General features: G+C 46.0%; 1 protein-coding gene across 1 annotated transcript in view; it reads left to right on the forward strand.

Annotated features, from left to right (window-relative positions):
* Positions 1-2697: 2697 nt before the first annotated feature.
* Ildr2 (immunoglobulin like domain containing receptor 2) overlaps positions 2698-21300 on the forward strand; it is a 57664-nt gene continuing 39061 nt past the window's right edge. Inside the window, exons 1-3 of the mRNA XM_060364618.1 lie at positions 2698-2854; positions 16025-16357; positions 17177-17296. Coding sequence (XP_060220601.1) covers positions 16027-16357; positions 17177-17296 — 451 coding nt within the window. The 5' untranslated portion in view covers positions 2698-2854; positions 16025-16026. The remainder of the gene's footprint in view (positions 2855-16024; positions 16358-17176; positions 17297-21300) is intronic.

The raw sequence follows: 21300 nt of genomic DNA on the forward strand, positions 1-21300 counted from the left end.
TCTTGGTCCTTTGAACCAGATGGGAAAACGACACCGTTCCGCCTAAGGGAGTTAGCAGTCTAAGCCCCTTGAGAAGTTATGGCAAGTCCTTGCAGTCGGCCCCTGTCACTCAGTGCAAGGTGCAAGGCCGCCGCGAGCATCCCTAGCGGTGGCCTGGGCAGAGCGCGGACTGCAGCCTTGGCCCCACGGCGGCCCCTCCGGGGTGGACTTCGCTCCTGGGCTCTGACCTCCGGGCCCCAGGGGCGGCACACGTGACCGAGAAACTTTGGCGGGCGGCGGCGCGGGCGGCGGCGCGGCGGCCGAGCTCCCCCGCGCGGCGAGCTCAGCTGCGGGGAGGCGCTCGCCCCGCGCCGCGCTGCCTGTGCGTGCGGGAACGGCCCCCGCAGCCCGAGAGGACTCTGGAGCCGGCGGCAGCGAGCGTCTTGCGGGCGGCGGCGTCCAGCGCCCGGGCCCGGCTGCGCGGCCAGCCCCGAGGGCTGTGGCGCCAGGGACGCGCGGGGGGCCCCGCGCTCCGCCGCCGCCGCCGCTGCCTGCTGCTGCCGCGAGGTCATCCGGATCCCAGCGCGCCAGCCGCTGCCCACTTTCCCCACTCCGGATCTGGATGGGAAGTTGGGGAAGATGGATAGGGTCGTGTTGGGGTGGACCGCTGTCTTCTGGTTAACAGGTAAGAAGAGTCCGTTTGCTGCAGCAAAGGGTAACTTTGCATGTATTCCCACAGTGGTGGTGTTACACTCCACCCTCGTTTTCCTCCTTTTTGACTGTGTTAAAGGCGCTTAGCCTGCGTGTGTGTGTGTGTGTGTGTGTGTGTGTGTGTGTGTGTTGGGGGAGGCAGGAAAGAAGCCCGATTGCTTAGGAGCTGGACGGAGATGCAGGTGCTTGAGTCACTAACGCTGTGAGGCTGTTCTTAGGATGTCTATTTTCCCCTCCAGAAAATGGTTCTTCCTTGCTCTTTCCCCTGAGTTTGTTAGGCTCTGGGTCCTGGGCAATGCCTGGGAAAAGCTCTGAAGGGGTTGATTCATTAAGAACAGTCGTTTTTTCTGGAGGCGAGGGGCTGGGGAGTGTCTCCCAGGCTACTTCTCTAGAGAAGGAGGGAGACCCAGGGACATTCTCTGGGGGCTCTCTGGCTGAAAGAGAAAGGGTTTGGGAAGATGAAGAGCAGGCATGCTTGGTCCTGAAATTTAAGGCCTCATCAGTCTCACTGGAGCCATTTGGAGAAGAGAAAAGACAACCCCCACAACAGATCGACGCCCCTCCCCCAATAAGGTTAATTTGTATGGCGGTTCAGAGGCAATTGAACTTTGGTGGTGTCTCTGAAGCACCGGTCTGCCTTCTGTGAACTTTCTTCCCGTCTCCTGGTTTGAGGAGAGGCCCTTGTTTGTAACACTTTGTCCACTTCTGGGTTAAGGAACAAGTGGCCTCGGGTGGGTGGGCACCTCGGAGACATTCCCAGAGCAGCCCTGCTGAAAGATGGGGCAGGGCGAAGAGGCTCTGGATGGCTGGGGGGGGGGGGGGTCAGAGGCAACCGAAGAGACAGAGTGTCAAAAGGTCATGGGGGACAGGAGGGGGGCCAGTGGTGGTCGTCGAAAGAGAAAAGAGCAAAGAGCAGCAAGAAGAAAAAAAGTTTTGTGTCCTCTGGGGCATCCCCCAGCTGGGGGGTGGGTTAGGGGTGGGAGGGGCTGAGTGGAGATCAAGACGCTAGGGAAACGGGAACCAGCCTAAGATACCCAGATACCCGAAGCAAATCACCGAAACAGGAGGAACTACATTTAAGAAAGAAAGGCGAATGCCCCATCTTCTTGTAGCTTCAGAATGAAATTGTCAGTTGCCTGAGTTCTCTCCCCATTGCAAATGATAGGCCCTAATCTTGAGCCGGGATACGGTGTTGGGGGTGGGTGGGTGGGGGCACCGTCAGCACAGTTAGCCTCTTATCGTGGCTGCTCTGAGTTCATCCCTCCCACACTATTCAAATATGAATCATCTAATTCCAGGGCTTGGCTGATGCGAGCGTTTCCCTCCTCTGGCCTCCCGGTGCTTCCCAATGCCACCCTCACAGATTCTAACTGTTTGAGTTGTCTCTATGGCTCAGTTGCCATCTTCAAGGGGGTTGTGTGGCGGGGGATTGGGGCTCGCAGCTTGGGCCCGTGGCTTCTCAGGAATCAGGCAGTCATCTAAGGAGGGGTCCATGAGTCAGAGGTACTTTTTTGGACCCCCGCCCCCCTACTGGATCTGCCCAAGAGGAGTAGTTTGGGGACTCACGGAGTGGGAGAAGAACATATGGTCTCTCTAGATGGCCAACAGTTCCTTATGAGATGGAATCCTATTAGTGCAGGGACCACAGGAAATCTACTTCAGCCCCTCCAGCCCATTTATAGAAATAGAAGTGCAGAGAACCAGTGTGCATGGGGGGGCGGGGGGGAGGACAGGGCGAAATCTCGGCCTCCCAGAGCCCAGCCAGTTCACCCGCATCAGCTCCACCTGCCTCACCGGGTTTCTTGTGGGAGGCTGTGTTGCTTTATTTTTGTTTGGAGGGAGGTGCTGCATTGTCTGCGCCTTCTGCCGCCTGCACCTGGAGAGCTGCCTTTGCCCGGAAACAGGCAACAGGTTCCCCGGGCGTCTCAGCTGTCAGATGGCAGGGGGGGATCTACAAGCGAGGCTGACCCCTGGGATGCCACTGACTAAGCCTTGGCATCCCCTGACCCCCTCCCTGCTGTCAGAGGCGCTGATGGACAGGTTGCCTCTCAGCCTCTGCAAAGTATAAGGAGCTAACAATGGCTGCCAGGGGAGGGGGCCTGAGGAGAGCCAGGCATGAGAGGGCTTTAGACTCACTCCTCACTCAGGAACCGTTCGAGGAAAGGTAAGAGATTTCGACCCAGTCCAATCAATGAATTCTCTGTTGAGACAGGGTAAAAAAAGGGAGGGAGAGAGGAAAAAGCAGATTAAAAATGAAACAGCCAAGAACAAACCACATTCATTCTCTTCCTCCCTCGCTGCCTCCTCCCCCATGCGCTCTCTCTCTCTCTCTCTCTCTCTCTCTCTCTCTTTCTTCACTATTCTACTTTCCTGCTTCAGCTTTAAGGCAGGCTGAGCGATTTCTAATCAACACTCCGGTTCTTTTCCTCAGGCTGTAATAGCTCCTTCCTTGTCTTTCACTGCTAAAACCCAATACCTCTTCTTCCTGGTATATATTCAGCCTCCTGATTTCTCATTGTTACTGTAGTGCTACATCCTGCAGTAGATTGGTTTTGTTGTTGTTTTAAACAAAACAAAATGCTTGCCAGCTGCTGTTTCAGCAACAGGTGCCATCTAGCAACAAGACCCGAAGGAGGGCTCGTTCAGTCTTTGTTCCCAGCAAGGTAACATCTCATCTTCCCTGGCAGCGGAGGCTGTGAGAAATGCCAGGGCTCTGCTTTGACAGAGCTAGCCATAGGTTTTCCTGGAGGCTCTCTTGAGCGTGTCTCTGCGGTGGAGACTGCTTGCTCCATCAGTGTGTCTGCTGGCACTCTTTCATTGCTTCTCAACCCATTCTGAAGGCATGTACTCAGTTCCGGTGGTTTTTCTGAGTGCCACTGGAGGTGCTGAGAATAGAGTGACAACGGACACAACCCGTGCCCTCAGAGAAGGGTCAGTCTAGACGGTGATTCAAATGAGCACTCAGATAATTTGATGGTTGGTGGTTCTGTAAGCTACATAGGTAGCTATGTCATGTGGAATGGGCCTACTCAATCCAAAACATGGGATCCCAGCCCAAACTGTCTCCAAAATGAAGTTCCCGAAGAAGTGATGGCTGAAGTGAGATTTTATTTTCATGCCGTCAGTGAGTTACTGCCATATCCTAGGCATTGCGCTGGAATTAGTAAAATGAGTAAGACACAGCCCTTGCCTTCAAGGAGCCCAACCGAGAAGCAGAGACACTGGTTGTGGGACTGTGGATGATAGTGCTAGCTAGTGCCTCAGAAAACCTCCTAACCCAGTCTAGAGGGGGTAGGGAGGTTGTTGGGTCAAGGCTGTTAACCAGGTCACTTTGCTGTCTGATGACCAGGATAGTGGGTATAGAGACTTAGAGTGTTATTAATCTTGGGAAAGGAAGACTCTCCTAGAGATTGCTGGTACCTCAACTTCCATTATCCCCTTTCATGCCCCATATAGTGCCCACACTTTCTCCCTTCTATGTTCTGCCTTCCTCAGAAGTGACATTGTTTATAACAAAACTTCTTTCAATACTTTATCATAGCCACCCCATACTCAGCGTCCCCCTGCCTGGGTGCTTCTCACGGGATTTGAAGAAGGTGGCTGTTTTAGTACCCTTATCACTTGCCTAACGTTTGGACACATGCTGAGTGGCGGATTGGCAACGATTTGAGTATTGGATATTTCTCGTGTTATTGTGAGGTCTGTGCTCCTATGTGCCAGTAGTTTTATTCCAGGTACTTAGTGCTTGGTCTAGTGTTAGCAGTCTTAGTACTGGAACTTGGTGGATGGAAAGATCTCTGTCCTGGGATTTGAAGGTTGGGTTCAAGGACTAGCTCTTCCATAAATAGCTGCATAACCCTGGGCTGGTTTATGGTATGGTCTTATAGTCTGTAAAGTAGGTGATTTCTAGGGTGACTTTTGGCTGTGTAATTCTGAGTCTGAGTTTTCTTTCCATTTAATTTTGATGACCTGGATATCAAAGGTCAAGAGAGACAGGTCCATTCATCCTTTTACAATTCACCCAGTGGATAAAACTGAGATAATCTCAGTCTTCTTCATTAATTAATTCTTCTTCATTAATTAGTTTTCCATTCTAATTAGTGATTAGAATGAAAACACACACACACACACCAGCTAGGAAGGGAGATCTGTTATTGAGATTTTTTTCAGAAGAACCAATGGATTAGCATTAAGCTTTTGGAAGATGAGGTTGGGTGCTCACCGTGAAACAGAGGGAAACAAATACTTTGGACTAGGTGGCCTGAATCCAGGCCAACATGGCCCTGGAATATCCCTTCAATTTCCAGGACCCACTTAAATTTTTACTCCTTTTGGCATTTATCCTTCCTTTTCTTTAGTCAGAAACATACAGAAAGACATTGGCTTGTGTTCTTATTTTGTGCTATGATTTTTTTCTCTCTGTGCTGGATGGCTTTCATATACATTATCCTATGCTCAAGAAGACCAAGGCTCAGAAGAAATGAGGGACATATATGTCCACGGGGTTTTTATTTATTAAAAAAATCTTGAGATACAATGTGTCACCACTTTACCATAACTTGGCTGTTCCAAGTTATGGCTGAATCCAAGGAATCCTTCTATTTTGGTTAAGGTGGCTCAAACTTTAACTCATGACTTTAGTGAATATTCATGATGGCTGTTATGGCATCTTGGGGATTGGGACTTAGAGTTTATGGAATCCAGGAAAATAGTTCAGGGAAAAGTGAGAAAGATAGGCTGTTGGTTTTCCCTAAATTAAGTCCTGTGGTGTTTGGGGTGGTGGGGAGAATTTATGGAGAATACTCCAGACAGGCAGGGACTATGTCTTGGGGACAGAACAGACACTGGTGAACATTTGGCACCAGGCGTTGGTGATATACACCCAGGAGCCATGCAAGATGTGACTGAGCTATATGCATGCTTAAAAGTCGTGGCTGTTGAGAAAGACTTTTGGCTCTCTGAAAATGAAAGAAAGCATTTTGGATAAGTGGAGTTCTTTATGGGCCAAGGAACAAGAAAGAACTCAGAAGAACATACAACTTCCCGTGTTACAGGATGGCATTGTTTGGCTCAGGAGCAGGGCCCTCTCATTGTCATCCTTGTACGTGGGCTTCCCTAGGGACTGATACAGAGGAGAAACAGGTGAGAAGGCATCACTGTGAGTGAGCATGTGCGTGCATGTGTGTGCATGTACATGTGTCCGTGTGTGTTTAGGGGTGGGGTTAGCACTGACTGACTTGGATTTGAATGCTACGTGAGTATTTTATCTTAGTGCCTTTGACTTTGACGTGGAAAGCTATCTCATCTCACAGCGCTCGTTAGACGACTCAAACGAGACCATGTAAAAACTCCCAGGACGATGTTGGGCTAAGCGCTTCTCACGAACCAGGCTAGGTTCAGTTACTGGCATTTTGATGCGGCGTCAAGAAGCAAATCTCAACAGCTCACTGTTGCTGGTCTTTATTTCTTGAACATGTCACACGGATGCTGCAGTTAGCTGTGGGTAGCCGAGTGTTGGCTAGACTTGGTGGATTTGACTCAGTAGCAGTTGTCTTTTGATTCCAATACTCAGTGTGAAGGAACAGGCCCTAATTGGTTGTGTTGTTCTCACAGTAGAGGGCAAGTTCTTGGGGGGATCAGGTGGCCATAAAGAGGCGGTGTGCGGAGCCTAGTCACACAAGTGCCTTTAAAACCTCTGCTTAGGGCATGCCTGATGTATCTGCTCCTATTACACTGGGCAAAGGAAACCTTGTGGCCCAGTCTAGAGTTGGAATTGTACTGGTGCCCGGAGGGACCAAGGCAAGATGGGAGAGGGAGCGGACAGTGAAACCTGTCAGCTGGACTAAGTCATCTGACAAGTGTAATCTTGTCCTTACTGTGTAGTGGAATCTTTAGAAACCTGCAGAATGGAACTGCTGTTAAGAAAAGCCCCCAAATCTCAGGCAATGAGATGGTATTTTGCTGTGTACTGTGACTGCACTGAGAGCAGGAAGCAGCTTTAAGTGACAGTGAGACTTGAGGAAGTCCGGAGTAATAAGTAGGAGTTAGACGGTAAGGGGTGCGACGGGGGATGAAGAAATGTGCAGAGGGAACAGTCTGTGTAAAGCTGAGAACCGAGGGAGGGCACGGTATTTTCTGAAAACTACAAATACTTATCTGTGGCTGACATGTTTAGTGCTGTGGGAGCAAGGAAAAGAGAAGCCTCCTTTTCCTCTGGAAGGCTAAAGGGAGTCTTGAAAAAAGAGCCAGAGCCAGGGGAGTGCCATGATCAAATCTGCATTTTAGAAAGAAGATTTGTGCTTGAGGTGGGGCATAGATTAGATATGGGTAAGGAAACCTGTAGGAGAAGATATGATGAGATCTGAACCTATATAGCACAGTGAGATAAGAGACAGACATGGGGCCTGGAGAGATGGCTCAGAGCACCGACTGCTCTTCCAGAGGTCCTGAGTTCAATTCCCACCAACCACATGGCAGTTGAACTCACAACCATCCATAATGTGATCTGATGCCCTCGTCTGGCAGGTGGGCATATGTGCAGTCAGAACACTGTATACATAATGAATAAATAAATCTGAGCGAGAAAGAGACAGACAGACATGGACAGACTGACATGATGGTGGAAGGAGGACCGCTGGATGCAGAGGTTGAAAAGGGGATTTCTAGGAATACCATCCATGGCCAAGAATTAATATGAAAGGGGAAACACATTAAGGAAGGGCATGGAAATCCCTTTAATCTCTTCCTCTTGATTATATTATAGCATGGGCTGCTATAATTAAGATGCCCTAAAACATACCATCTTAGTTACTTTATGCAGCGCTGGGACAAAACACCCTATACAGACAACTAAAGGGAGAGCTTGTTTTGGCTTATAGTTCAAGGCTATAGTCTACCGTAGTAATGAAGTCATGGTGCCAAGGAGCCCGAGACACTGATCGCATCACATCTGCAGTCTGAAGCAGAGGGAGATGAAGGCTTAGCTCTTTCTCCTCTTTATGTAGTCTGGAACTCCAGCCCATGGCATGATTTGTTCTTTAATTTGGGTCTTCCCATTTTGCTTAATGTTGTCTCAATAATTCCTACCAAACATTCCCCAGACTCAGTAATCTTAGGTTTTATAAAGCTGATGATCTTACCCATCAGATATAGTGACTAATGTAAAGTGCTTTATATTTTTCTCTCATTACAGTTTGAATCTGTGTGGTCAGAGCTACCATTTCAAACATGTGGTTCCTAGCTGTAGGCTTTTCTCAGGAGGAACAAGGAAAGTGGAGTTGAAGGCAAACAGCTTGCTAGTAGAGAGGTGACCCAGAAACTGTACACCTTACTTCTCACTTCCTAAACATAGTTACACGGCCACAGCTAACTGCAAGAGAGTCCAAGAAATTGTGGTTCCTGATTTTTGTCTAGCCAGATAAAAACCCATGCTATTCTTTTACTAAAAAGGAAGAAATGGTTGTAGCTCTCTCTTTAGCAGGATAGCTTGCTTGTGCTTATGTAACACCAAAACAGAGACTAAAGCTGTATATTTGGGCCTAGAGCTCAGGGGAGATCTAGACAGGAAATACAGATTACAAGTTGATAACAGTTGGTAGGGACTTTCTTGTATGCTCCCTAACCTGTCTTAATGGCTGAAGTCTGACCCACCTGAAAGAACCAGGATGGTTCTAAGGTCCCTCTGCACTGAAGAAGGACCCCTTTCCGTACTGCTTTGGTCCGCTTGGAACAGCACATGAGCCAGCTAGACATCACCTGTAGTTCATTTCAGATGTATGGATGATGAAACAAACCAGACAGATATGTATGGTTGTTTTCTACATATCCAGGGCAGAATGGGAAAGCATGGCCCAACTGGAGACATAGGAAGTCTTCTTAATGAGTAGCAAGCTCTGTGTGCCCAGGCATTAGAGCTATCAGCATCAAATAATAACTAGACCATGAGCAAAGCTCCCCCTGGGTATCATTAATGACAGTCCTATCTGAAATGGTACCATGGTGTTGTCCTTTAAGAATTTGAGAAGGAAAACATACTAGAATGCTAATATTAAAAAAAAAAAAAAAAAGGTACTAAGGTAGTAAAGAAGAGACCCTGGTTCTAGCTAGTTTAAGCATGGAAGATTTATTTATTTATTTATTTATTTATTTATTTATATTTTGGAAAATAATCTGGTACTTAGGGAGTCACTTGTAAACTTGGGAACAAAGCTCAGAAAATAGGCAGGTACTAACGTGATGCCAACTATTCTGGGTAAAAACTTTTTATTTTACTTTTTAACCTTAGTTGATCAAAAAGGTGGTTCCTACATCCTAGAATAAAACTACCAAGCTGCGTTTTCTTTGTCTTTAAACCTTGAACCTGTAGGGGGGCACTAGGCAAACGCTTTGATCTCACCCTGAATACCCAGGGATTCACAGTCTTTCTTCACTTGGCTGGACCATAGGCTAGCTCCCAGGAGATATGTACATACCTTCTCTTCATTTGCCTACATTCAGAAAGTCTGCCTAGTAGTTGTCTCTAAAAAAAAAAAAAAATGTTTTGGGAGATTGAGATTGTTTAAAATGTGCAAACAAGTGATATATTTCTTGAGTTTTAACTTGAAGGCAGGAGAAGGAAGGTTTGAATTGTCATATTGAACAAAAACCCACCTTAGTCCACAGGATGTTCTGGGGAATAAGAAATTTGTCAAATCCTGCTTTGGAGACTTTAGGGTGGGTAGGTGAGCTTTATACAAAACTTCTCAAGATGCCCGTCTCCGAGCATACTTCTCTGTGACCTTTAGCAGCAGTTTTGCTTCTCTAAAATGGGGGTGTGCTTCTAGAGTTGCCTTTCAGAGATGCTGGAAGAATATGTTGACAAGTGGGGAGTGGGAACTTGCCTTGAAAAAACTAGGGTGCCAAAATAAGGACAGCTTTGCTTTAGAGCCTGCATTTGTTACTTCTATGGGAACACAGTTTGTCATAAATAGAATCCCTTTCTTCACACGAGAATTGGGGTAGGACCCTAATTTGCAGGCACCGTCTGTGCTGGGAGATGACTTTCCCTAGTCTCAAAATAAGCCAGGAGGGTAGCTGCTGTTTTGAGCTGTCACTACCCACTTCTACTTTTAGGCAGCTTCCTAGGTGTTGGCCAGGATTCATGCTCTGCACTGAGGCCCACCTGCTAAAACTCACATGTTCATGTGTGCATTCGTTTGTTGACTCACTCCACACTTTCTTAGACCTTGACTATGTTCTAGGGCTTTGCTATATGTTGGGGATACACACTCAACGAAATCCTGGTAACTAACCTCAGGGACCTTTTGAGTAACAAACAAATAAATAAGTTTATATTAAGTGTACCAAGATCTGGAATTTTTCTTTTCTTTCTGTTGCTAGAAATGATAATATTAATGTTAATGAAGTGTTTTGAATATATTTTGACTGAATTAAAATACTCAAGGGCAGTGTTTTCTGGAGACCAAGGGAACAAAGTATGTGCAAGAATGGACAGTTTAAGAATGATGACTCCTTCCTCTGTAGATGCAGAAAACGACCTGTGATCTTTGATAGCCAACTAGTGCTTGCTTCAGTCTGTGATTAACTTTTTAAGGGAGATCTGATTTTCACAGGTGTGTTCCCCCCCCCCCGCTACCCTTCATTTGTTTTTCTCTTTTGCCTTTTTATCACTTTCCGCTGCCTCTCTTCAGTTTTCTGGAATACCTACCTCAGTTTGCAGGGGGGAACAGATTCTTTCTGTACCCTTAAAGTGATTTAAGAGAATTCCAAAATTCAAGCTGCCTACGTAGTTACCAGTGCCTGAGCTCAGAGTGCCGGGCTTCCTACTGTGTGCTAGTGCCCCTGCTTAGAGCACAGCATCAGCTTTCCCACTGTGTGCCAGTGCCCATTTTCAGATTGCCTGTCTTCCCACTGTGTGCCGGAGGCTGAGCTCAGAACACTAGCCTGTGCTCAGAACACCCACTGTGTGCCAGAGCATGAGCTCAGAATGCCTGCTCTAGAAGAAATATCTTGGGTGTCATATGGATATAGCACCTGTCAATAACAAATCTGATGGCCTATAGCTTAGGCAGGAAATAGGAGGTGGGACATCTGGCTGACAGAGAGAATTCTGGGATAGAGACAGGTGCAGGGGGGGTCAGTAAGCAAGATGTGAAGAGGACAGACACACAGTACCTGAGCCCAGCTGACCAGTCATGTAGCAGAATGTAAAATTAGTAAAAATGGGCCATTTTAAATTATGAGCTAATCAGAGAAGAGCCTAGCCATATAGCCAAGGTATTTGTAAATAATATTTTGAATCTCAGTAGTCATTATTTCCAGGGAGCTGATGGGGGGAGGGGGAGGGTTAAAACACTGTGACCGGCCACAAAAGCATGCCTTCCCACTGTGTGCCAGTTACTTGTCCCTGAGTTTCCCACACCTCACCCCAGTGCTTGTCTATGGCCCCAAAAACACCTTTCAGCTATGTGTCCTTATGTTATAGACAACAGATGAAAATGTATAACTGGAGTGCATGTGGGGCCAATAAGGGATAAGACTATCTTCCCGTTTTATTTTCTATATCTGTAGGTGCCTGCCATGTGTCTGTGAATTCTTTTGAAAGAATTCATTCAAATGCACCTAGAGGCCAGAAAGGGGCATTGTACCCTCTGGAGCTAGAGTTCCAGGTGGTTGTGAGTGGCTATTGGAAACTGAACTCAGGTCCTCCGGTGGAACAGCAAGTGCCCTTAACTGCTGAGCCATCTCTTGAGACCTGTGAATAAGATATCATATCATACCAAGGCATTGGCATTTGGGAATTTTATCCCGGAGAGAATGAGGAGTGAGTGGTCTTTAAAGCAAGAAACCGAAATGGTTGGATGATAATGTGTTTTTTAAAAAAAGAATGCTCTAGAGACAATGTGGAGGGTAGATCGGGCTAGAAGTGGGAGGGACACAGTTCTCATACCTGGTGACAACACTACCTGTATGAAGTGATGGTTAGGAACTTTGGGCCTCAGCTCGGTTGCCACCTGCTCCCCCAATATATTAAGCAGGGTGTGCATATTCTTAGGGCATCCGTTGTAAAACGAGCATGATGATAACCTCTGTTTTACAGGCTTTTTGAAAGAATTCATCCAAATGCTGTAGGAGAAGGGCTTAGCCCATGATCTCATACAACTATTATCTGGGAGGATGAACTAGAAACCTGGTTATCGTGAGAATAGAGAAAACTCAAGTTTGGGAGGTATTTGGACTTAGACTAACTTACAGGGGTCAAAGGCACTGAGCAAAGCACCGAAGCTGAAGCTTTGACTTCAGCTTTAGCTTTTTCCTCACCATGATCACAGTTCCCAACAGAACCAACTCATAGTTTCATACGGTTTTAGTCCATCGTGGAAGGTTAGGCCTGGTGGATAGGGCCATCTTGGATTCAGGTGGGACTCAACTATGCATACGGGGATATAGGAAACATACCCAACCCTTCAGAGAAGGGGCTGCTGTGGGGGTTTGGGAATAGCTAGTTGAAGTTCTGGGCAGGGAAACGAGGTTGTAAATTAGCACACCAAAGTGGGAACAGTTTCTGTACAAGGTGAGCACAGGACAAGAACAAGAGATGCTATCAAGTGGACACAGGAGCCTACCCTAGGCCTCAGGGTTAGGGCCAGAAGGGCAGTTCTGGCCCCTCATCTTATGAGGATGGGTTCCTGATGCAGCCTTGGGAACTGAATGCTGCCCATCTTTACCACTGCAAACCTACAAAGTGGAGACAGGGGACTGTCATTTTTAGCTTTAAATCTTAACACTTGTGGTCCTCAAAAGTCTGGTAAGTGGACACTTAGAACTCCTAGCCCTGTCCTCTCAACCAGCCCAGGTCTGTCCTCAGTATAGGGTTCCATTACACCTGTACATGTGCCTGTTCTCATATAGTGTGCATGCAAATGCACACACACACACACACACACACACACACACACACACACACCGCTCTCCGTTCTGACTGCAAGGAGATGCACTAGTGAAGTGATAAGCATAGCCAGACACTATCGCTGTGGAACTCCTGGCATTTTCCAGCATGCTTATGCATTCTTCTGCCTGTCTTCCCTTTTCACAGCCAGCATCTCATGCCTGGCTATCTGCCCTTGCCTAGCTTAGGGACCACACAGCTCATGGTTCTTGATAGTCGCAGCAACAACAACAGCAGTTGCACATCTTCAGTGCTTAATGTAATCAGCTGTTACCATAAGTATTTAGGATAAAATGTCATCTAGCCTTTAAGCAACCCCGTAAGACTGTTACTATTACCATTTACACCCATGAGAAACCCAAAGCTCATGAGTTGAGCAGCAACTTGCCTCAGGCCATGTAGCTGGATTCTAATTTAGGACTGACTCCCAAATTCAGGCTGTTAGCCATCATGCTGCAAAAAGGCAAACGTTTCTGAGGATGTATTTCTTATTCTTCATGTCATGAGTTTTTGTGTGTCTATCGTGGAAGAAGCTGAGAACTGACTGGCCTCTATTAATAATTGATTGAGAGCATTCAATGGCTTGGTTTGCTCAAATGGCTAATCTTATTAACAGAGAACAGAGCTGGTGAGGAGGTTATTCTCAACAATCATCTGATGAACAAAAACCCAAACGTGACTGTCTTAAAAAAAAAAGAAAAAGAGTAAATGTTATTTAAAACCTCAAGAACACTTTTATGTAGCACTCTTCCCCTTGCTGATTTTATTTACCTCAGAGAGGCTGGGGACTGTGATTTTCCCAAGTAGAGCCTCAGCAGGGCACAGAGACCTGGCATGGTCAAGTGCTTGCTGTGTCCTGGGAATAATGCCCGTGCCTCATTACACAAACACAGCCGCTATTAATTGAACCCACTTCACCTCTCTGTTCCATTTATGTCACCTGGAAAACTGGGCTAGCACTAAAGATTTGAAGAATGACAGGGCCGAAAACTGGTGCTGTGTAATCTAAAGAGTAACTGTAAAGTCACTGTAAATGTTCCTACTGTGACTATGTGAGTCAGGAGAGCAGAATTGGCTACATCGACCTTTAGGGTGGGGGGTGACCTTCCAGATGGAATTATTTGCCCCTTGATGGGGGTAATCTACAGAGTATGGCTATTATCAAACCTGGTGGGAGGAGATGGTCATTGAGTCGTAATTAGTATCAGAATGGGAGGTGAGGATGAAGTTGAAAATGGTGAGTGGGGGGTTGTCACGTGTGGTCTACTCAGTGAACCTCCGTTGCATCTGCTCCCAGAAGGAGCCCAGCGAGATAATGTGTTCGTGTCGTGCTCTCGGTGGGAAGAGCATTACGGTGCTTACTGGGTAGGTGAGAAAAATGGATCTCAGATTGCTGCACAGACTTTAAGGCCTTGCCACTAGTATGTTTGCCAGATGATATTCCAAGCCCTTCCTGCCTGGTGCCAACGCTATTTTAATATACTATGCAATCTATGAGTCACTTACTACTTTCCTCAGCAAAGCCCTTGAAACTCTCTTACTAATAGTCATGTATTTGCTCCTCCATTCCTTTATTTATTCATGGGCAGCCTCCAAGCACTTAGCTGGTCCAAAACACTCTCTTGTGTTCACTACAAAATTCCATGAAATGTAGGAACCGTTTTCTCACAACAAGAATGCATACCTGGGTTTTCCATTGTACCTTTCATGGAAGAGGGATGCTGGTCTGGAACTCAGGAGGCACGCCTACACCTTGTCCTTGCCAAGGCTGCTTTGGTAAGGAGGCACATTCCTAAGAAGTGTGCTTTTGAGCTAGGAGGGTGAGAGTTGTAGACACACGGGAAAAGGTACTCAATGAAAAGATATCCTTTCTCCCCCATAGTTCTAAAGCAAAACCTTTTACCCTATGCTGGGTGTGGTGGCACACACTTTTAATCCCAGAACCTGAGAGCTGGAGGCAGGTGGATCTCTGAGTTTCAGGACAACCTGGTCTACAGAGTGATTTCCAGAACAGCCAGGGTTACACAGAAAAACTCTGTCTCAAAATGTAAAACACACACACATACAAAAACAAACAAACAAACAAAGCAGACAAAACAAAAGCCTTCTGCTCTAAGCTACCTGAAGCCTTCTTGCATTCAGCTGGGAAGTTCTTCAATATATTTTCACATTCCTTTTCTCTGCCTCTCATTGCAGCTCTGGCTTTGCTTCTGAACGAAGTCTACACTAGAAACTCTAGACTCTTCCGTTCACTTAGGAAACTGTGTTGTCATTGCTGAGAGTTTCTAGACTTTAACTAATGAGTTCTCACAGGCTCTTTGTCTCTCAAATTCCCTTGGTCTCTCATTCGTTGAAATTCTCCTGTTCTCCCAGATAACCAGACCTCAGGTGGCATCTCTTTTCGTTTGGTGTTTAGTCTCTTTTTCTTCTTTTGATTACTCTTAAAAGCTGTTCAACCTAGTCTACTGTTTTTGAGCTGAGATCTCCCTTTCACAAAAAGACCTCTTTTCTCCTTTATTTCTTCCCCTTTGCTTGGTCACCATCTGGAAAGGAAGTCCATTTTTCTTGAAGTCATACTTCCTGATTTCATTGTTATTTATCAAGTATTTGTTAAGCTCCCATGGGCTTCATAATCCAGACAATATATCATCCTTTCGTGGAATGGCATGAAAAGAAACACTCACAGAATTGTCACAATAACTGTGTCTGGGGGAATGTTAAGTATGTTGCTAACACAAAGGGGGAAAGGAACAGACTAGTCAAAGAAGGCATTCTAAGAGTTCTTTGAATTGGAGTTTGAAAGATGGAAAACAATTTCCCGAGGGAAGTGAGGCAAAGCATTCCAAAAGCCAAGGATCATTGTGTGCAAATGTAGAAGTGTAGACTAGCATGGCTCACGTGGAGAAACTCTTTAAGTTGTTTGATATTTGTCGAACCTGGTGCTCAGAGTTACTTCAGAGGGGTGAAGCTGACAGGAAGACATTAGACAATGACATATTAGAATGTCTTGTCAAATGGGGTGGTCAGTTTCAACGATGAACTTGATGAGATCTCAAATGACCTGAGATATGGCCTCTGGGGAAACCTGTTGAAATTATCTTGATTAGATAGAGGAGAGAAGACCTGCTCATTGTGGGTAGAACCCTTCTCCAGGCGAGGGACCTGGAGTGTATAAAAAGAATGTGAACTATTCACACATATTCGTAACTCCTCTTCCTGACTGTGGGTGCAGCGAGTCTAGTTGCCTTAAGCTGCTGCTGTTCTATCTTCCTTCCCTAGACTGTGAACCAGAACTGTGAGCCCAAACACATGCAGCATAAGGATGTGAGGAGGGAGGCGAGGTCCGTGCTATGGATACCGCTTGGACACGTTTGTTCTGTTTTGCAGCCATGGCTGAAGGCCTTCAGGTCACAGTGCCCGACAAGAAGAAGGTGGCCATGCTCTTCCAGCCCACTGTGCTTCGCTGCCACTTCTCCACGTCCTCCCATCAGCCTGCAGTGGTGCAGTGGAAGTTCAAATCCTACTGCCAGGATCGCATGGGAGAATCTCTGGGCATGGCTTCTCCCAGGGCCCAAGCGCTCAGCAAGAGGAACCTGGAATGGGACCCCTACCTGGACTGCTTAGACAGCAGAAGGACCGTCAGGGTGGTAGCTTCGAAACAGGGCTCGACCGTGACCCTGGGAGATTTCTACAGGGGCAGAGAGATCACCATAGTTCATGGTACCGAGACCGCTGTTTTCAGTCTAGGGAGTGGGAGGGAGTGCAGTGTTTTCCCCAGAAACAAGGGGAAGTCAACTTCTTATCCTTCCAGTCCCTCAAGGATCTGATTCTGTGGGAGACGGGAGCACCAGGGGCCCTGGCATATTGCCTTGAATGACAGGGGAGGGAGTGTGGAACACAGGGAACACAGAGATAAGCTACGGAGTAGCCTCTCAAGAGCCCGACCTCCAATCTCAGGGAGTGTTGTCAGAACTATTTAAAGTGAGTTTTAGTGGAAGAACTTGAGGAGGTCATCCTGTACCTTGACACTGCCCTTTCTGCCCCTTTACTGACCCTGAAAATTTTAGGATGTTCCTAAAATTCCTTTTCTTGGAGAAGGGGTGTGTGCATAGAAGCCACAGAGCCGTGTAGATGAACTGGTTCCACCCTCCCTTTTCCAGATAAGATAAGGTCACAGGTCTCATGACCTGTTTGATTATTAAATTATTTGAAGAAATCAACTTTATTTCTAGGAACCCAGAATTAGTTAGGAAATTACCCGATTCTTAGATGCCACTGTAGACCTGGTTCAAAGCCATCAACTACTCCTGGAAGTGGACTACACCTAGGCCTATCTGTGGCTGTCTTCTTAACTTCCTTGCCTTAAGGATGCTAGTTTGTATTATTTCATTTGAAATAAAGTGAGCATTTTCCAATCACTGTCTGGGCAAGAAAAAAAAAATGTCCCTGAAGGGTGCTCCTGTCCCAGGTCCCATTGTTCAGTGCCTTTCTTCTAGAGGTGAGAGGTTTAGGACCGGGTCCTCCGTTGTGTGCTAACAGATGCAGATCTTCAGATTGGAAAGCTCATGTGGGGAGACAGCGGACTCTATTACTGCATCATCACCACTCCAGATGACCTGGAAGGCAAAAATGAGGACTCCGTGGAACTGCTGGTGTTGGGTAAGTGGACACCAGGGCCAACACTTTGATCTTTGGCTGCTTGCACTGTGTTCTTCCTCCTCTTCCCGCATGCGTTAGCAGACTGCAAACGCGATCTTTATCCTTTGTGCACAGACAGGCCCATTGGAGAATGGTTCTCTTTCTGAGTGGTAGCTGTATATGTATCAGGCCTTGCTTCTGCAAGGCTATGGCTCTTTCTGGAGCATTGTCAGAAATGTTTCTTGTTTCCCCAGTGTCTCTTCCTTTCCTACTTTCACCCTTAACCCTGATTTCTCTTACCCTTTTCTTGTCTTTTTATGTGGTAATTAATTGTTCAAGAAAATGCCAGAGGCCTTTGAAGTATGGCAGAGACTAGAGGGGAGATAAGTCCCCATTGGTGTGCGAGCTTCTCCGAAGACTCCATGAGTCTTTTCTCTCTCAGTTGTCTCTACTGAAGATAATCATGATTTGTAAAACCAGAGATTCTAGTAATAAAATGCATCCAATGACAAGTGCTATTTAGAGGTGTGCTAAGTTTAACTGGAAGTGTTTGAGTTATTCTCAAGCAAATGCTCCTAAACCTTATTAATATTAACTGCTTCATAACCAAAAACTCCTTACTTTTCTTCTCGTGGATAGGATGGTCTCCTTGAAAACAAGAGTGTGTATTTTGTGTTTTATAAGTGTTCGTTGGATTTTTAAAAAATAAATTTAAATTAAAACAACACAGAAAACAAGGAACCACCTTATATCAACTGTCAGGAAAAACAAATTGAGGATGTACCCTTTAAGCCATGATTCAAGGGACATTGTAGTTTGAGTTTTATATTTTTGGTTTTCTTGCAGCCTCCAAAAGTTAGCTGACAGTAACTTGTGGGAATATTCCAGGGTGTCTTGTTTGAAATGAAAATGAAGTTTAAGACTGATTTTTTTTTTAACCTTCTGTGAGAAACTCCATACCCAGGGATAAAGTGACACTCTCTATTTAGAATTTTTAGTTTCTGTCATGACTTTGACAAACAGTTGTTCTCATGCCTTAGTCTTCCATCTTACAAAGTGAACCAAGGCAACACTGGTCTTCCTTATCAGAAGGTTTACTTAATCATAATCCTTAGGGCCAACATGTACACTGCAATTGCTGTGACTGAGAGGAAAAGGGAAATATGAGTTATTCGAAGGGAGTTAAAGGAGTGAAAGACTTGACAATGGAAGAACACAGAGAGATAAGAATTAAGAGCTGTCCCGGCTTTTTAAATCAGCCAGAATCTAAGAGACAAATTTTTACCTAATCTCAGAACTCTAATGGTCAAGTTTCCAGGGACAAGAAGTTTGAGGCTGCAGTTAGATAATTGCGAGCACAGCTATTGGACCGAGGCAGCCATCTGCAGAGAAGTAATTGTGTGTGTAGGGAAAGGAGGCCAGGTACAAAACCACTTTAGATAATTTGTCCCACTTCAGCAGGTGTGGGGGAAATGGATGGAGGGAAAGTTTTGTCCTGTGAGGACGTTCTAAAGTACACAGTGGACATTCCTCTGCATCAAACCCAAGCTAGTGATGGGTTGAGGATGTCTTTCTTGTGGCGTTCGCCAGGTCAGCAGCTGGTTAATGAAGGAAGGCTCGATGACAGTGGTCACCAGCAATGGGGGAAGGGAAGGGGAGCAGAGACCTGCCTCGATCTGAGAAGAGCTATGAACACAAAGGAGGAATGCAGCAATCAGAGCTCTGCACAGAAACAGGACCGCCAAAGTGACGAAGCTGAGGGGAAGTGCAGCCCTGCCCTGCTCCATACTAATTAGAAATGTCCACAGTGTCATAACTCACCATGGTCAATTTTGGGCGAGACTGCTTATGCTAATTATTTAAAGGAATCGGTTTCAATCTGTGACATTTTTTAAGTGCATTAAAATGCTAAATATGCTGGGTACGGTGGCCCACACCTGTAATCCCAGCACTCTGGGAGGCAGAGGCAGGTGGATTACTGTGAGTTCAAGGCCAGCCTGGTCTACAAATCCAGAACAGCCCAGAGTCCAGAACAGCCAGGGCTACACAGAGAAACCCTGTCTCGAGGAAAGAAAGAAAGAAAGAAAGAAAGAAAGAAAGAAAGAAAGAAAGAAAGAAAATTTAAATAATAAATACAAAATTCTGAGTCTTTTTCTTAACACCCCTTTCTAAAAATTTTCAAAACACTATCACATTAGAAAAATTAGATTTGATAGCCTTTTTTTAATCCTGGAAAGCAACCGGATTTCTGGGTTCTGTGTCAAAGAATGGGGTCACCTGGAAAGATTACTGGGGTTCATAGTTTGCTAACTGTGAGGAATGGCTAGAGGATTCATTCTAATTTAAAAAAAAAAAAAGGTGGGGGGAAACACTTAATACCAAGGAACATGTTTTCAAATATTTGGACTGAAGGTTTGTACAAGAGGCCCTGGAGACATACTCTGTATGCCTGGCAGGTGGCTCAGCAGAGGGAGGAGAGCAGAACAGGGGGTTGGAGATGGAGGCTGCTGTGGAGGTGCGGGTGAAAGGTACGAGTTGCTGAACCAGAATAGGAAATGGAGACAGTTTAACAAGAGTTCCAAGACCAAAGCATTCGGTCTTGGGGAAGTGAGGGAGATAAGTCAAACAGGATACAAGGATTTCTAGGCTAGTGGGTAACCAGCTATCCGTTAACTAGGAAAGGGACATGGGTGGAAACGCAGGGTGGAGAAGCAGGGCCATGTTTGGTTTTTGGATATGTAGAATTTAAGGTGTCGGTGAACAGGGTCCGGGGTCTTTGTTTCACTGGGACATAAACCAATTACATCAAGGACGTAATGAAAGTACTTACTTGGTCAGAATCATTGGTCATAGTCTTCATCAAGGTATCACAGTGATTATTAGTGATCCGTCAGAGACTGTGGTTGAAAGCACTGGTTCTGGTTAACGAGAGAGAGAGAAAGAGAGAGGAATACATTGGAAGGTATCAAAACTGAAAGGAGAGTGAAAGAATACACATTTTCAGGAAAGAATTTATTAGCCTCTAAACAAACATCCCCCAACCTCAGTGACTTCTCTGCCCAAAAGTTTGTTTCTAAGCTTGTCGGTCAGCTGGATAGTTCCCCTCCAAGTGGTGGCACAGGGTTCTAGGCTTCTTTTGTGCGGTTCTGCTGTGCTGGGCTTATGTTCCCAGCTGAGGGGAGGATGGGGTGGGAATGAAAACAAGAACGGATGAATATATGAGTGGTCGTCTGGGGCCTTTTAAGCTCTAGACCTAGCAGTGACATGGAGCACGTCTTTAGTCATTTTGGAAGAAAAAAGCAGCGGTTCAGTCGACACAGTAGTTACTCTCAGCGCTGTTAGGGACGCTCCAGGGCTCCTGGCTTTATGTTGTAGAAACCATTGAAAAATATCTTTAGGGCTCCCTTGGTAGAAAAAAAAATAAGCTTCAATATTTTTCATTCTTGTGTTTTCCCAACCAAAAATTAGCCTTAAGACAGAAAGCCCAAATGGCCCAATTAGATCAGCTGCTCACTGCTTAGCACTGAGAAGTTGGAGGCTCTTGGGGACAGTCCACCAATATAAAGAGCATGAATGCACGAATACCCCGCCACAACCAGCAAAATATCAGCTGAAGTGATGCCAGCGCTGTGCCCATGACTGATGTTCCTATACACTGGAAATAAGTTGTATTTCACAATGCTTTCCTGTAATACTTCTATGGGGGTGGGAGAGTGGTAATTACTCCCCTCATTTTCCAAACTCAAGAAAATCAATGCCCTGCTCTTCTGACTGCACCCCAGTGTTTAAAAAGTGTCAGCGGTTAAATCCCATTGATTTTTAATCCCTAACTTTATCTGCTTCCACAGTGGCACAAATGTTGTGTGTACTAGAGTGCTATAAACTATGTACTAAAAAATTGTGGTTGCTGCTAGGGGCTGTAGTTCATGCTTTCTCCTTGCCCCAGGCTTGCTTCTCTGCATTTCTTCCATAAACTCTCTATAACCATTGACCTAGGCCTTTACTTCAAAGGCACAGATGCTCCT

This window comes from Meriones unguiculatus, chromosome 11, assembly GCF_030254825.1.
Source record: "Meriones unguiculatus strain TT.TT164.6M chromosome 11, Bangor_MerUng_6.1, whole genome shotgun sequence".
Lineage (NCBI taxonomy): Eukaryota > Metazoa > Chordata > Mammalia > Rodentia > Muridae > Meriones > Meriones unguiculatus.